At 40.7% G+C, this 16,686-nt stretch overlaps 2 protein-coding genes across 5 annotated transcripts; one reads left to right on the forward strand and one right to left on the reverse strand.

Moving 5' to 3' along the window:
- racgap1 (Rac GTPase activating protein 1) lies at positions 1–11,326 on the forward strand. 3 transcript variants are annotated; one of them, XM_054780691.1, is made up of 17 exons: positions 1–164; positions 798–886; positions 1,008–1,210; positions 1,303–1,445; positions 2,828–2,888; positions 4,014–4,070; positions 4,171–4,248; positions 4,419–4,536; positions 5,627–5,769; positions 5,852–6,016; positions 6,101–6,196; positions 6,284–6,482; positions 9,360–9,465; positions 9,551–9,683; positions 9,827–9,950; positions 10,041–10,140; positions 10,269–11,326. In XM_054780691.1, the coding sequence occupies exons 2-17, from the start codon at positions 802–804 to the stop codon at positions 10,342–10,344; spliced, it is 1,887 nt and encodes a 628-aa protein (XP_054636666.1). In that variant the 5' UTR covers positions 1–164; positions 798–801; the 3' UTR covers positions 10,345–11,326. The 3 variants fall into 3 exon arrangements, with proteins under 3 accessions (XP_054636666.1, XP_054636675.1, XP_054636683.1); XM_054780700.1 differs by having other exon boundaries at positions 1–160; XM_054780708.1 differs by lacking the exon at positions 1–164 and adding an exon at positions 207–465.
- Positions 11,327–12,559: 1,233 nt separating this feature from the next.
- On the reverse strand, positions 12,560–16,598 carry si:ch211-210c8.6 (uncharacterized). Of its 2 annotated transcripts, XM_054799175.1 has the most exons (6): positions 16,230–16,595; positions 15,952–16,128; positions 15,258–15,363; positions 13,286–13,392; positions 13,010–13,182; positions 12,560–12,945 (listed from the first exon to the last, which is right to left on the reverse strand). In XM_054799175.1, the coding sequence occupies exons 2-6, from the start codon at positions 16,106–16,108 to the stop codon at positions 12,667–12,669; spliced, it is 822 nt and encodes a 273-aa protein (XP_054655150.1). In that variant the 5' UTR covers positions 16,109–16,128; positions 16,230–16,595; the 3' UTR covers positions 12,560–12,666. The 2 variants fall into 2 exon arrangements, with proteins under 2 accessions (XP_054655150.1, XP_054655142.1); XM_054799167.1 differs by lacking the exon at positions 15,258–15,363 and having other exon boundaries at positions 15,952–16,598.
- Positions 16,599–16,686: the final 88 nt, after the last annotated feature.

Here is a 16,686-nt window from a genome sequence, read left to right on the forward strand (position 1 = left end):
TTTGAAATGAACGCGCTCGTTGTGGTAGGATCGTAGCGAGATCACTTCAAGGTGGTCTCGTTAAAAAAAAAAGAAATCGAAAGCACGCCGTGCGAGTGGGGATTGAACCTCATTTTAAAGGACTCGTCGTGGGATATTTGTCTTTGTCACCCGGAAAACAGTAGGTAAACGCTGCCCTATAGCTTTTTAGCTAGCGTTCGAGGTACTGGTAGCATCTACCGTCTTACGAACAGAACATAACGGTCGCGTTATGTTCTGCTGTCTGTCTTGATATGTTCGCTTGTGAGGTAATATAATGCAGGAGATACGCTAACGTAACTAAAACACGATTTGCGAACTTTCGACTTTAGCTAGGCTACACAGTGTGTAAAGCCATTTAAAGCTGCCATTACAATGCATTGATAAGACAATAGCCACCTCAGCAAGTACGCTGTCCAGAAAAAAAAAACAAGGAACTGCTAACGCGTGAGTCTTATTTGTGTCTAATGTCTTTTCTCTGATTACATCTACTATATTGGATTAATACAGATGTAAAGGTGCATAGAGGGGTGTTATTTCATGTCTAGAGGGCTCTAATAATGTTTAAAAAATGTTCTTAGATCTTAAACCGGGTTTCTATACCATAACTAGGAAAAATTCCATTTTTTTATAAAGGGGTTATGATTTAAACACTTTTTAAAATAAATGAACTAACTGCTTTGTATTAATTATGTTCTGCTTGTTTGGTAGCCGTCTGTCATTGAAAGTTGTCCATCTTGTAGTCATTGTAACTCCCCTTTCGTTTATTTTTCCTGAAGCATCATGGAGAACGCCGCGCTGAGTCTCCAGGGTTTATACGAGAAGATGCTGGCTCAAGTGGATGCTCTCAACGAGGGCATTGAACCCAGTGAGTAGCGCTTTGGTTCTTAGACTTGAGCCGTTTTGCAGAGGAAAAAGTCCATGCAGGTACAACTCCTGACATTACAGTCCAAACAGATCCAAGAGTGTCGCTTTCTCCCCACCCCCAGACTTCATTCGCATGGCCCAGAATTTTGACGACTGCCGCCGCAAGTGGCTCAACACAGAGATGGAGTTGGGATCCTGCAAGGAGATCCTCACCAAAACTGAGACTGAGAGAAGCGCCCTGGAAGTCAAGCTGAAGCACGCCCGCAACCAAATGGACGTGGAGATGCGGCGCCGGCAGAAAGCTGAGAGCGACTGCGAGAAGATGGTCTGTGTGTGTGAAGCATTTCTGTCCAATATTTGTCTGTCGACATGTTTAGGTGCTTTTAATTGAATGCACTTCACATCTATTGGGTGCAGGATCGGCAGATTCAGTTGATAAAGGATCTCCTGACCAGCGAGGGCTCTTCCAGCAGCATTCAGCTTAGCGCAGAGCAGCGCTCCGCTCTAGCCTTCCTCAACCCAAACTGCCAGGGAGTGTCCACGCTGAATACAAGCAAAAGGTGACAATCGCACACTTGCACCCAAAAAAAAAAGCCTCGACGTTCCTTTGCAAGTAACATCTGACGCCTCATACGCTCTCGACTTACCACATGAATTCAAATAGACTGAAAATCATGTGTGTGTATTGTTAGTCAGGGGTAAGTATCCAATAACAAGTCAGTATATTAATAGTATGTGTGAAAGAACATTCATATCACCGACATGTTATCCAGCAATTAAAAATAATTTACTACGTAGCAGACAGTTTCTATTTAGTTAACTTAATCTACCTGATGGTGACTTCTTTCTATGCCTCTGATGAGCACCACAACCACATGAACTAAAGCAGATGTCATTTAAACACATTAAAACATTGCCGACGACACAAAAGTACTGCAGAAAGTTAGATTACTGGTATCCATTACCCTGCCAACAGCTTCAACAAAGGAACGCTTCTGATCTTATAGCATCTACTTTCGTCTTCTTCTACACACAGAAGGCAATTCAATAGCCGCGATCGCTCCCTAGCATTCTCACGGCAGAGAAGTTTGCTTGGAGTTTGTATTTCAGTTTGTAAAATATCATACCTTTTTTATTTACTTTTATTATCATATTTTGTTCATTTGTTTTAAACTTATTTGCCCTCAATGGAGCCCCATAGCACAATTTTTCCAGAGGGAAAAGGAATAGAAGTATGTAGAGCTGGGTTTTACTTGTAGTTAAGGGTTTTCACGTTGAGGGAAAAAAAATCTGAGACAGTGGCTATGTTGAGTGCAGGGTAGGGGTGTCACAAGATCTCATGATTAAAACGTGAAAACAGTTTCTCTTTCAGAAAAAATAAACATGTCTTGCGATCATAAATAAATAACTTCATTAATTAATGATAAATGACAATGAACTGGACCATTTTGCCGGCCTCCATATATTGCCATGTGCATACGTGTCTGTTTTCCTCGTTTCTCGCCTCCACACAGGCAGGCATAGGGTTCACTCTTCGCTTCAGAACAGAACAACGGCGAACAGAGTGAGACCTCTTGTCAGTCATACGGTCGCTTTGTCTCTGTGGGGGGTAGGCGAGGCCGCTAGCATGCATACACAGCAAAAGAGTGGAGATTCGTGAGGGGCCATGCAAGGTGACGTAGTAGACGTTAGGAGGGAAAAAGATACTTGCAAAGCCATATGCATGAGTTTCATGAGTTGGGTGTCTTGTGACACCCCTCGTTTGGGGCCTTTGTGTTTTTTAATTGGAAATGGGACACTTATTACTCGTAGAACATCATTAAAATAATAGTTGACCTTTTAAATCCACAAATGCACCAATAAATGCCATAGACAACACTTTGTCCATGAATTGTTTTGATTTTTTTGTTTTTTTTCCCCACCCAAACCCTATTTTGTCCAGACTGACTACCATAGACGAGTCGGGCTCCATCCTGTCAGATATCAGCTATGATGACTCTGTTGTGAGTATCCCTTCTTTTAACGATTCAATGTTTGCACTCACTCTTACGTTGTCCTCATCAACAATCTTGCCGGCCATGCAACAGGACTGGGGCGGGTGGGGTACTGTATACGGCGGCGAAAGCAGCTCCACAAACCCAGGCTTTGTGCTCAAGATGCAAGTCGGCAAAACCTAACATCCACAATCAGACTTGATTGGTTCTGCATCAACCTTACTTTGTCAAGTGCGGTTTTCGGCTGTGTGCTAAGTGCGCGTTCACATGAAAGGTGGCGTTTGACGTTATAGATTGTGACTGCTAAAAGCAACAACGTCGCCACCAACACAGCGAGAGAAGGACAGCTGGCATGCAGCGTGTGAATGTGCAGGTTTACACTGATTATTATGCTAACTATACCCTACTAGTCTTTTCATTTATCAAAGCGCAACATTGCACAACTTTGACATATTAACACTTATCCATTAAAAAAAATAAACATTGGAGCAACAACTTTCGTTTTTGATGTCATAAGATCATTCAATATTTTAGTCTGCTGTATCTCGTTGTGACCACTTGATGGCAGTGTTTTGCGTGTGACCTGTTGTGTGCCGACTTCTATATTTTTTTCGTTTTTATAATAAAATAAGTGTTTTAATGCAGTTGATTGATGCCGCAGAGTGTTTATTCCTCCAGCAAATATTGTAATATAAGACGACCAACAGGCTCAGTACTCACGCAAGGACTCCTATGATATTTACATCTGCTAACATTGTTAATATTTCATATTGCATTTTATGTCTGGTGCTTGCGTGAGCATGTTTAGCGTATTGCCTCGGCTGAAAATCTCTCACTTATAGATGGATAGTATCATCAGTGAATGCTCTTTATTTCTTTTCCTTTTTTTTTCTTTCCAAATCTCGTGGGTTCTAAATAAATGGTGACGCTATCTCCGAATTAGTTAAACAGTGACACTTTCATAGCTGATTTTACGATGAAAGCCCGGAAATAACCTGGTCACGACCAGGCTACGAGTTTAGCCTAAGTTACCATGGCGATACAGCTGCTTTAAAAGAGAGCTACATTCGCTGAACACGTGAGTCTGGCTTTCCACTCAACACAGCTCGCTAACGCACTAAATTCGCTTCGCAGAATACCCCCTGGGACACCTCCAATGTGAAAATGCGCCTCAGGAGGCGCGAAAAGAGGGTAAGTATAGTAGGTGTGTGTGTGGGGTTTTTTTTTTTTTCTTCCCGACTTTTAAATGTTGTTACGCTTGTCTGAGGGGTTATACTTGTGTGGATTTCAGCGCTCGTCCAGGCATCATGTGGACGGCCCGCCGGTGGCCTCGAAAAGATCTCGGTCAACTGGGAAAACCACCAACAAGGTAAGAGCTGTTGAGTGGCTTGACCTGTGAGACAGCGCCCTCTGCTGGGCTCATAGCTGCAGTGGCCACCCAACCACCATTCAAATTTGCAATTTAAAACAGAGAAAAGAAATGCATGAATATGCGAGTGCCCATAATAATAATCTCAAAATTCTCATTTTGTACGACAGGAGAATGAGGCCCTCGTGACCACCACGACAGTGACCGTCCCCGCTGACGGCGGACCCGTTGAAGCGGTCTCCACCATCGAGACCATCCCATACTGGACTCGTAGCCGGAGACAGACTGGTAATCGCTGACCAATACCTCATTTCCTCAAATCATGACCAATGTCATTACTTTGAAGGGAAATTATGTACAAAATCATATTCAATAAAATTCTAATAATTATAATACACAGTACATGATGATAAATTGTATGAAATGTACTCAGTACAATTATGATAATTATAATAAATAGAAATATGACAGTTCATTACAAATCGCTTTTAAATATGTTTAATGTGTATTACTTTGAAGTAAAATTATATTAAGATATTATTCAAATATAAAATTATAACATAAGAAATAGAAAATATGACAGTTATCAATTTAAAAAGTCATAGTTTAGTCGTCATATTTTGTCCTATTTGTATTTTGTAATTTGAGTTTCATTACTTTGAGGGAAAATTGTTTGAAAAAACAAAACCATATCCAATAAAGTTGTAAAACACAACATAAGAAAAATGATCATGAAAAATGTGATTCAGTAAGATTATAATAAATAGAAAATATGACACTTGTCAATTAAAAATCATATTTTTTTGTAGTTATAGTTTGCAGTTTGAGTGCCAGTACTTTGAAGGAATTTTTTTTTTTTAACCAACCCCTATTCAATACAATTACAATACAAAATATAACAAAAATTATTATGAAAAATATGTTATTCAGTAAAATTATGATTTTATTATAATAAATAGAAAATACAACAGTTATCAATTTAAAAAAAAAATTTTTTTTTTGTTATATTTTGCAATTTGGATGCCATTACTGTGGAGGGAAAATTATTTAAAAATAAATAAATAAATAAATAATGCACAAAATAACAAAAATGTTATCAATTAAAAATCATTTTTTTTGTAATTATATTTTACAGTTTGTCATTATTTTGAGATATTTAAAATAAAAAACATATTCAATAAAATTCTAATAACTATAATCCACAGAACATAGCAGTTCTAATTAATATAATATTCAGCAAAATTATAAAAATAATGGCATTGAAATGAGTGGGAGGTTTTTTACTGTAAAAAAAAATACATATTTCATAAAATAACATTACCATAATTCTAATAAAGTGGAATAAACACACCCCATCTCGCATCCGTGTCCAACTCAGCTGCCATGGAGTGGGACTCAACGTCCGTCACGTCGGAGGATGTCTTCAAGCCGCCCGGCCAGCCCGAGGTGGACAAAATAACCGAGCCTAGCACGCCGCAGAAAAATGACGGCGTCCGTCACCATGAGTTTGTCTCCAAAACGGTACGCATACTTTATTGATAGGCGGCTGTACGAGTCCGTGACAGACTCGAGGGATTGCGTGTACTCCATTTGTCTTCTCCAGGTCATCAAGCCAGAGTCCTGCGTGCCGTGCGGCAAGAGGATCAGATTTGGCAAGATTGCCCTCAGGTGCCGCGACTGCCGCGTGGTCGCCCACCCGGAGTGCCGCGAGCGCTGCCCTCTGCCGTGCATCCCCAGCCTGGGGGCCACGCCCGTGAAAATTGGGGAGGTGAGATGAGATTTACTCTTCCCAAGTGTACCGTGGGTGGAAACGTGGCTTTTACAGTGACCGACCTTTCGCCGTCGTGTCCAGGGCGTGCTTGCGGACTATGTCCCCGACGTTTCGCCCAAGATCCCCCCTCTGGTGGTCCACTGCGTCGGTGAGATCGAGCAGCGAGGGATGCATGAGGTGTGGACGCGTTTCTTGTACTATCCTACGCTTCAGTTAGCCTCCCTAGCCTGGGTTCTTTAACCAGCAAAGGTCTAACTCCCCCAGGCGGGTCTGTACCGTCTGTCCGGTGCCAACCGCACGGTGAAGGAGCTGAAGGAGAAGTTCCTGCGCAGCAAAACCGTTCCCGTGCTGAGCAAAGTGGAGGACATCCACGCCATCACCGGACTCCTCAAGGACTTCCTGCACAACCTCAAGGAGCCTCTCCTCACCTTCCACCTCAACAGCCAGTTCATGGACGCAGCCGGTAATGTCGTGTTTCCCTTTTTCTTTTCTTCTCGCAGAGAAGAAGTCAAATTATTCTCTTTAACAATGCAGCGCACGAGCAGCTTAGCCTGAGGTTCAGAGCTAACCAATAAGTGGAGTCGACTGATTCTTGTCGAGAAATATGTCAGTTTTGTGAAAGTCGATCCAGGAGATGAAAACAAATGTTCCTGGGGTACCAAAATAACTTCACAGGCTTGGGGGAACCCCGCTTTATTCATTGCACACCAGTCTGCCATGTATTCACGGTTGGCAATATTTAAAAAGAACCTTGTAGTGCGGTACAGCGGCGCTGTCCAAAGTTGTTTTCTCCACAAGGGCCGCCGCATACTTTAAAAAAAAAAAAAAAAAAGAGAGAGAGATAGAGGATGCAGCGGACCCTTTTTCACATGTTTTATTATTGCAAACAAGCTAAAACCCAACCCAAAGTAGATGGGCTACGGAAAAACATCTCCGCTTTATGTTACAAGTGACAAAGCGCAGACCTGCCAACATGTACGCATTTTTGGTACACCCTTGAATGCGCTCGTACACTTTACTGCTCCCCAGGTACGCATTTTGTTGCATTTTGCGAGTTCAGTCTGTGCAGCCGTGACTGTTTTTTGTTTTTTGTTTTTTTTAAATTGGCCCACATCACACTCTAAATGTAATTTGACAAGAAAACGTAAACAAAAAACAGCTGCAGCAAAAATAGAAAAATCAGCCATCATTTTCCAAGAATAAAGTCAAAATATTAAGAGAAAAAACGATAAAAAGTAGTAATTTTATGAGAATAACATAAAATGAGGGGAAAATAAAACGTTGCTAGCATAAAGTTGAAATATTAAGGAAAGATTTTTTTTTTTTAAGTCGTAATATGAAAAACAAAACAACGAATAAAGTTGGAATTTTTTGAAAATGTTCTAATGGTACGAGAAGAAAGTCAAAATATTTTGGCAATAAAGTCAATTGCGAGAAGGAAATTCACAAGAAGAAAGTTGAAATAGTTGGAAGAAAAGAGCTGTCATTTTCGGGGAATAAAGTCCAAATATTAAGGCAAAGAAGTGGCATTCTAACGAGGAAGCAAGTTGCAATTTCACAAGACCAAACTCGTCATATTAGGAGGGAATATGTCATTTTAGTGGCATAGAAATACAGTATTAAAGCAAAAAAATAGCTTAAGTCATATTATGAGAAATGTATTTAGTGATATTATGACAATTACAATAGTTTTAAAAATACCAAATAGTTTTTAAATTATATTTTGAATTTAAGCCTATTACTTTGAAGGAAAATTATTTATTAGTAAAATGACAATGTAATCAGTAAAATGCAAATATTAAATACGAATAATAATTAAGAGACACTATGACAGTTATCAATTAAAAATTGTAATTTTAGTTTTTATATTTTGTTTATATTTTTACTCATATTTTGTCATTTGAGTTTCATTAGCTAAGGGGAAATTATTTTTTTTTAAAACATAAAAACCTGTATTTAATACAATTATAATGTATTAAAATGTAACAAAATAATGTAACAAAAATGATTATGAAAAATATATTATTCAGTAAAATTGTAATTATATTATGATAGAAAATATGAAAAAAAATCTAAAAAAAAAAAAGTAAGTTATATTTTGCAATTTGAGTGCCATTACTTTGGAGGGGAATTTTTTTTTTTTTTAACTAACAAACCCATTTTCAATAAAAATGATCATAAGCAACAAAAATGATAATAAAAATATATTATTCAGTAAAATGATAATAAATAGAAAAATGCCGTCATCAGTTGTGATTGACTGGCGACCAGTCGACCAGTCCAGGGTGTACACCGCCTCTCAGCTGGGATCGGCTCCAGCATACCCGCGATCCTAGTGAGGATAAGCGGCATAGAAAAAGAATGGATGTTAAAAATCTAAGTAGTTATGTTTTGCAATTTGAGTGTCCTTTTTTGAAATCATATTTTTTAAAATTCTAATGCACACAACATGACAGTTATTTGAATATTAAAGGTAGGTACGCATTTTGCTAGTTTCCGTTTCAAATGCAGTCGTGTGCGTAGCGCAGCGGTGTCCAAAGTGTAGCCCGCGGCTTTCTAATTTTTAGGAAATTAGGTTGGGGAGGAGCTAGTATAATATTATGGCAATAATGTCAAAATATTATGTGAATAAAGTCATAATATTACAACACGAAAATATACAAAACTTGTTTAAAAAGAAAGCTATAATGTTTTGAAAATTGAAAACAAAAACGAATCGAGGAGTCTCGAGGACAGTTTACACTTGGAATCAAACAGGAGTAGAGTAGACGATTGCAATGCCAGCACCGGAGAGAGCGATCAGCTGCCAGCGTAGGTTTAGCGAAGTCCAATCGATCTTTCTTTTATGACGTGTGTCAGACAGGTGGATGTAAACAATGCGTGTAAACTCCCCTTTTTTTGGTTGCTGGGATGTGATTTGAAACTGGTATCAGCCAGTCTTGGTTTGACAGCTAAGCGCTGCTCAGACAGCGATAAAACAAAAATAGGTGGCATATCTAGAAACTGAGTGTGCACAAATAAATAAAAAAATAAAAAAACAGGGTGCATTTTGTTCCAAGTGAAAGGTCTTGTCTTTGTTATCTAAAACAGAGTGGAAAATATTCCATTCCTAACAACGTGCACCTCCAAAAATAAAGCCTGTAGCGCATCATTTCCTGTCTGTGTATGACTGGGTACCTCCGCAAACGCATTCTCCTGATTTTCGGATCAGCATTTGCAATAACAGCGACTGCTGTACGGCGTAGAAAACCAACAAGCTGAATAGCTGACGTCACGTCAGAAGCAGGGGCTTCGCAAAGAAGCGCTCGTGCTGTAAAGCATCTTTTGCCTGTTCTCTCAGAGGTGTCCGATGACGACAACAGCATCGCCCTGATGTACCAAACCGTCGGTGTCCTGCCGCAGGCCAACAGAGACACTCTGGCCTTCTTGGTCCTTCACCTCCAGAGGTTAGCGCCCGCCCATCGATCATACCCTTGTTGCTTTTTTCCTTCTCCTTTTCCTCCCCTCACGGCGTGTGACGACATCTTTCAGAGTCGCAGAGAGTTTGGACACGAAGATGAACGTGGCTAACCTGGCTCGGGTGTTCGGACCCACCATCGTGGGCCACGCCGTCGCCAACCCGGAGCCAATGACCATCCTGCAGGACACCAAGCGCCAACCAAAGGTACAGAAGATGTTTGACCAGGACAGCGATGGCCAAAATGCGAGAAATGCAAAGAAACCTAAAAAATAAATAAATGAAATAAAACACTACGGCAAAAATGGAAAAATCAGGAGTAAATTGACAATCCTTTGCGCTGGCCTCAGGTGGTGGCGCGTCTGCTGAACCTGCCAGCGACTTACTGGGCCCAGTTTGTCAAGTCCGAGAACGAGCGGCAGCGCTCGGATCCCCTCGTCATCCAGAACGCCAACTGCTACACGCCCGAGAGAGGTGAGCGCTTGTCCAGCGGGTCCAAAAGGAGGGGTGGGGGTGGAGATCCGGTCGGGCGCTAACGGTGTCCGCTGTTGTTTTCTCTCCCAGTGACCTTACTCGGGCCTCTGACCACGCCGGAGCACCAGCTCAACAAGACGCCGTCCTCCAGCTCGCTGTCGCAGCGCATGAAGTCCACGCTGACGCCCATGTAAGCGCCCGCCCCACTTGGCCCCTCCCACAACACCTTCGACTTGGAGTCCTATCACACGTCACTGGGAGGAAATAAATGGCCTTTATTCGCCACGTGACAGAAGTGGTCTTCCTTTTGTGTTGCAGATTTGGGAGCAGGAGCAAGTCAACGGCTGTGCTTCCTCACCAAGGAAAGTTCTTCCAATCTCCACAGCTTAGATGAGTCCCTTTGTTCTGTTTTATTTTGTTTTTCCAAAACACACCAGCAGCCCATGAGAAGCTTTTTTTTTTTTTCTTTTATTACTCAAACTTTGTGTGTAACACTAGCTAGTTGAAGTCCATGTATGCTTTTGACGATGGTGTTTTTGACTTAAGCATTTCTTTCCGCGGTTTTTTCAACCCATGTGTCACTCAGCGGTTGAAAAGACGTTTTTGGGGTTTTTTTTTAGACATTTCAACACCAAACAGCTCGTTTTATCTTGACCTAGCTTTGACGTTGTTAACTTACATTTAGCTCGTTGCCCGTCCTGCTCGGTTTAAACTCCTCTTTTGTACGTTTGCTTGCTGTTAAAAGCTCAGTTAGCGCGGCATCACGCCGCCATTAGCACACACGTTTCCTGATCAGATGCACGTTTGTAAAGGTTGTGTATCGCTAAAATATATTTCTAACATTTACATCAGCGTCTCATGTCATTTTTGCCTGGAACTTTTATCAGGGTCAAGATGGGTAGACCTTAGACCTGGACCAGGGGTGTTCAAACGTTTGCCAGATGAAAAAGCCTATTACTTCACTCCTTTTTCCCCATTTTTGCTGGGTTTTTTAATGTATTTTCCAAATATTTCAACTTGTTTCTTAAATAATCTTTGTACATTTTATTGGCTTTATTTCTGTAATATTCAAACAAAATGTTTCAAAAATGACAACTTTAGTTTGTTTTCATAATGTTGCAACTTTTGGATAAATACCACCGTTTGTCCACTCGATGCTACTAAAATAACATTTTTGCTCATGAGTTTATTCTTGTAAAATTGCAACTTTTTTTCTGTTAATATTTGGACTTTTTATCTTGTAAAATTACAGCTGTTTTTTTTTTTATATATATTTCTGCTGTTTTACAAGTATTTCAACTTTCTGTGTGAATTTTTTTTCTTGGAATAATGACTTTATTCCCATAAATTTTGACTTCATTCTCGTAATATAACTTTTCAGCAACCTAATTTTGTTTGTTTCTCATATTATGACTGTAAAAAAAACAAAACAAAAAACATTTTCTTTAATATTTTAAGTCTAGGGCCGCACGGTGGGTGAGTGGTTAGCACAGTCGCACAGGCCACACAGTCAGGAGATGGGGAAGACGTGGGTTCAAATCTCCACCGGGCATCTCTGTGTGGAGTTTGCATGTTCTCCCCCCTCCCACATCCAAAAACATGCATGTTAGGTTAATTGGCGACTCTAAATTGTCCATAGGTATGAATGTGAGTGTGAATGATTGTTTGTCTATATGTGCCCTGCCATTGGCTGGCCACCAGTCCAGGGTGTACCCCGCCTGTCGCCCGAAGTCAGCTGGGATAGGCTCCAGCATGCCCCCGTGACCCTAATGAGGAGAAGCGGCATAGAAGATGGATGGATGGATTTACGGTAAGTCTATGTTATTCTCGTAAAATTGTCTTTCTTAATGTCAACATTGTCACAAACTAATATTAAAAAACTTTTAAAACTTGTTAAAAATGTGTATTAATAATAAATAAAACTATTTTTTCTATGTTCTATTTTATTTATCCAAAATACAATTTAAAAAAAAAAAAGAAAAGTTAAAATCATCAATAAAAATACATGTTATCTATTTATACATATCATTTTGTCTATACTGTATTTTATTTTTCTTAAACACAATTTTGAAAAATAATTAAAATGGAATTAAAAATATATTAATGTCAGATTTGGTCTATAAGCTATTTATATAAAATACAATTGAAATTGGAAATATATGATCTATTAAATACGTCTTATTTTGTCTATTTATCCAAAATACAAAAAAAATACAAATTAATATCAATAAATAAATCTCATATTTTGTCGATACCATATTCTACTTTTTTCCTAAACAAAACTTAATACATGTTTAAAGTTTTTATTTTTTATCTATTAATAAATACATTTCAAATTTTGTCTATATGCTATTTATCCAAAATACAAATAATTTTAATAAAAATTTTCCAAAACACAATTTTAAAAAAGTAAAACTTTTACTTAAAATATATTTATTAATAATAAATCTTAAATTTTTTCTTTTATTTTTCCAAAATACACTAGAAAAATAAAATTATCTAATATATTCATAATAAATACATCTCATTTTGTCTATTTTATTCTTTTTCCTTTGCATTAAAAACTTTATTTAGAGGATTTTTTTTTTTTTTTTAAAACAGGAACAATATTTGGTAAAGATGCCATTTTAATGTTAGAAATATTTGAACTTCATGTATATTTTCTTGCAAAAAGTCCTGTGCTCAATGTTTTGCCACTGATCAGTGAGGGGAAAAGTCAACATTTGGGCCACGGCCACAGCAGAGGCGTGTTTCTGAGGTAGTCCTGGAAGGTCGGGTCGGAACCCCACCTCTTCACGGCCTGCTTCTCCAGGATGGGAATGCCGCTGACGTGGCGCAGCAGGAACCAGACGAACATCGGCGAGACCACGCTCAGATACTGAGGACCCCGCATGACCGATGAGGCCGACAGCCACAGACCGCACCACTGCAGGATCTCCCCGAAATAGTTTGGGTGTCTGCTGTAGGCCCACAGTCCGCTCTGGATGAACTTCCCCTGCAGGGCGCAGACGCCACCGGTGACGTCACATGGTTTATTCCAAGATGCTGCGTCCACTTACCACGTTATCCGGGTCGCGCTTGAAGAGCCATTTCTGCTGGTCGGCGACGGCCTCGGTGGCAAAGCCCAGACCCCACAGGGTCCAGCCTACGTAGTCCTTCGGTCCCAGTGGGGCGTCTCGCTTTTCGCTGTTGAGCATGAGGGTGGGCAGCAGCGTCATGAACACCCACAGGGCTGAGGAAATGCAAGATGAAGGCATGTGTCTGGTCTGATACAGTATGTTTGCATTCAACGTAGCGCGTGGCGGCGTTTCCTTTTGCACCCCGGCGTGAAGTACCTTGAATAGTCCAGTACACAAAGAAGGTCCCCGGGCTGTCTCTGACATTGTTAAACCTTCGATCGTGGCCGTCCTTCAAGACGCGCAGGAAGAGGAATGTTCCCAGCCTGCGGGGAAAGAAGGCTTAACCGGCCGTCTCATTAACCAGCAACATGACTCATTAACCTCGCTTTAGGGTCCTCACATTCCGCACAACCGCCGCTGACCTCCTTTCTCTGAGTCATGAACGTCAGCAAAATATCACCTTATCAAATGCTGCTACCATATTGTTCAAATTTACCGAAAAAACATCTCTTATCGCCTCCCGCCGTGTTTCGCCATAGGAAAATAAACACGCCTCTTACTCTTCTTACGTTTGTTGTGCAGTCGCCTTGGACGCTAAATCGGCAACGATAATTTTAGCGCTTATTTGTGCACTATTTCATCCTTAGCTAACAACTTTTGTTTACGCTCGGACGCTACTCACGATATAACGATAAATACAATCATTACGATCATTGCATTTTCAAACAACCGCCGCAGTTTATCGACAAACGGAATACCATGTCACGCTGAGCTAACAACTTTTGGTTTCGCACTGGACTGTCAAGATGCTAAAATCACGATGTAGTGGGATTATCGATAAACCGTACTGGTTTTTCATCCTTAGCTAACAGTTCTTGATCCCGCACAGGACACTCGGATGCTAAAATCACGATATAACGGTAAATATGACAAATAAATGTTCAAACGTTGCGATTATCTATAAACCGTATTGGTTTTTCATCCTTAGCTAACAGTTCTTGATCGTGCACGGGACACTCGGATGCTAAAATGTTGATGTAGAGGTAAACGTGACTACATTTTTAAACGATACGATTATCAACAAACCGTATAGCGGTTTATTCTTCGCTAGCAACTTTTGACCATGTGCCGGTCTGTCTTTCAAATGACATTTTGAAACGGTACGATAACCGTCTGAAATTGTGTCACAGCTTATCGATAAGCCGTGCACAGTTTCCTAGCTAACAACTTTTGGTCGTGCACCGGACGCTACACACACACGCTATAGCGGTTAAACACACGCTACAGCGGTAACTACGATAATTACATTTTCAAACGGTATGATAACCGTCTGAAATTTGATCACGGCTAATCGGTGAACAGTGTACTGTTTCATTGCTAGCTAACAACCGTTGATTGTGCACCTGAATCACACGCTAAAAAAGCGTGATAACGGCAAATACGCTAATTGTGATAACTGCATTTTGAAATAGTACGATGGCTGTCGTTTTTATCGTGGCTAATCGATAACTGATGTACAGTTTCATCTCTAGCTAAGAACTTGTGGTTGCACACCAGACTGCCAGACGCTAAACACAGGAGAACGGTAAACCCGAGAAATTCAAAAATGTTTTTATTTTTTTAACGTACGATAAATTTAACTTAAGGCTGTAAACACACGCTATAGCGGTGACTACCATAATTACATTTTGGAACCGTATGATAACCATCTGAAATTTTATCACAGCCAATCGTGGAACGGTATACCGTTTTTCATCGCTAGCTAACAACTTGAGGTTGCGGACCTGACTCCTGGATGCTAAAAAAGCGGGATAACGGTAATATAATAATTCTGATAATAATATGTTCAAATGATATAACCATCTGAAATTTTACCACGGCTAATCGATAAGCGGCGTACCGTTTCCTCGAGCTAACAATTTTTGGTCGCCCAAAACTAAACACGGCATAACAGCAAACCCTCTAAAAACGATAATTAAATTGTTAAACGAATGATAACCATCTGAAATATTATCAAAGCTAATGGATAGTACGATAACCGTCTAAAAATCGTTACCATGGCTGATCGATGAAACGATGTAGCGTTTCGTCTCTCGCTAACAACTTGTGGTTGCGACGGCAAACACGCCACTGCGCCAAATTGCAACTTTGATATACTTTCACTCTTCTAACGTCCCCTCTCAGGTACCTGAGCCCCCACGCCGTCACCAGCCCCGTCTGAACATTCTGACGAAGGTGACCGCCTCCTCCCCAGATACGACTCAAATGGGCGAGCAGGATAAAAGTGCCAGATCCTGGAGGACACAAGAAAGAACAAAAGCAGCATACGCGTAAGGCGTGTTCAATAAATCTTTTACCCAGGAAACGATGGGTAATTAGTTCCAAAGTTCAAGGGTGAAGCGCCCAGGAGCGCCAGTGGAGCAGCGACGAGGGAAGAAGGGGACGAGTGACGAGGTGTCTACATTGGACGGTAAGGTAATCCTTCTACCTGGAACATTTCATTTGTTTCTTTGTACATTTTGTTGAAATGTAGCTAGCTTGAGCTAAAGTTGCATCCACAAAACAAGGTCAGGATTTTATTTCTTTATTAGAATGTGTCCATGCATGCTACACAATCAACTTCTTTTTTTAAAACATTACATTTCCGCGTAATTTGGATTAGTTATAATTAAGGTGGGACATTCTGCAGCGGCCCCCCCACCACATTTATTTTTTCTCCGCCCCTGCCCAAGCACGACAAATCTCATTAGGCTGACGGGATCAATGCATACCATTGAAAACAGGTTTTGTAACCAACAGTCACACGCCAATGTAATTTTATGGAACCCATAACTAATGAAGCCACAAATGATAACCGTCAACCAGATTTATTGTTTATTTACCTGCCAAGTCGTAGAACTTCTCGGTTTTGAGCGCAGCCGCCAGCGCCCAGCCGACCCACTGGATGCCGAAGTCGGCGGCGGCACATTTGCCCAGCGTGCTCCCCATGATCATGATCCACAGGTCGGCCAGCAGCTCCGGAGCAGGAGACGTTGGCATGGAGCCACTCCTCTTCTTCCCTATCCTCCGAAAAAAAACTTAACCGGTCAAAGGTCAGCGCCGCCATGTCACTCTGGGTAATGTAGTCATTACAGCATAGCCTCGTTAGCCTGCTAATTACCATTAAACACGCTCTTTTGGGTTACTCTCTGATTGTATACTAATGAGCAACTCTCGCAGCTGCGTAACAGGATACTTTGACATGGCTTTCCTTCTCCGAAATAAAAAAAAAAAGAATAGGTTACTTATCAAAGTTCAGCGCTGCCATGTTACTTCCGGAGAGCTGAAAGAGAACGTCACACTGGGAATTGTAGTCGTCATCAAGCTAGCGTCTTTGTCGTCATAGCATTTCGTTGAACAGCCTACACTCACTACTTATCACTAAAACCTATCGTAGGTCGACCAACAGCTCTGGGCAGGACAGCCTCTCCGATGTTAAAAGGAAAAAAACATATAAAAGCTACTTGTCTAAGGTTTTAACGCCATCTTCCGGGAGTGACTGAACTGAACGGAACGCACGGAACTGTGGGTACTGTAGTCATAGGCGCCTCATGTTGATGTTAGGCTAATAAGCAGTT

Source organism: Dunckerocampus dactyliophorus, chromosome 1 (genome assembly GCF_027744805.1).
Source record: "Dunckerocampus dactyliophorus isolate RoL2022-P2 chromosome 1, RoL_Ddac_1.1, whole genome shotgun sequence".
Lineage (NCBI taxonomy): Eukaryota > Metazoa > Chordata > Actinopteri > Syngnathiformes > Syngnathidae > Dunckerocampus > Dunckerocampus dactyliophorus.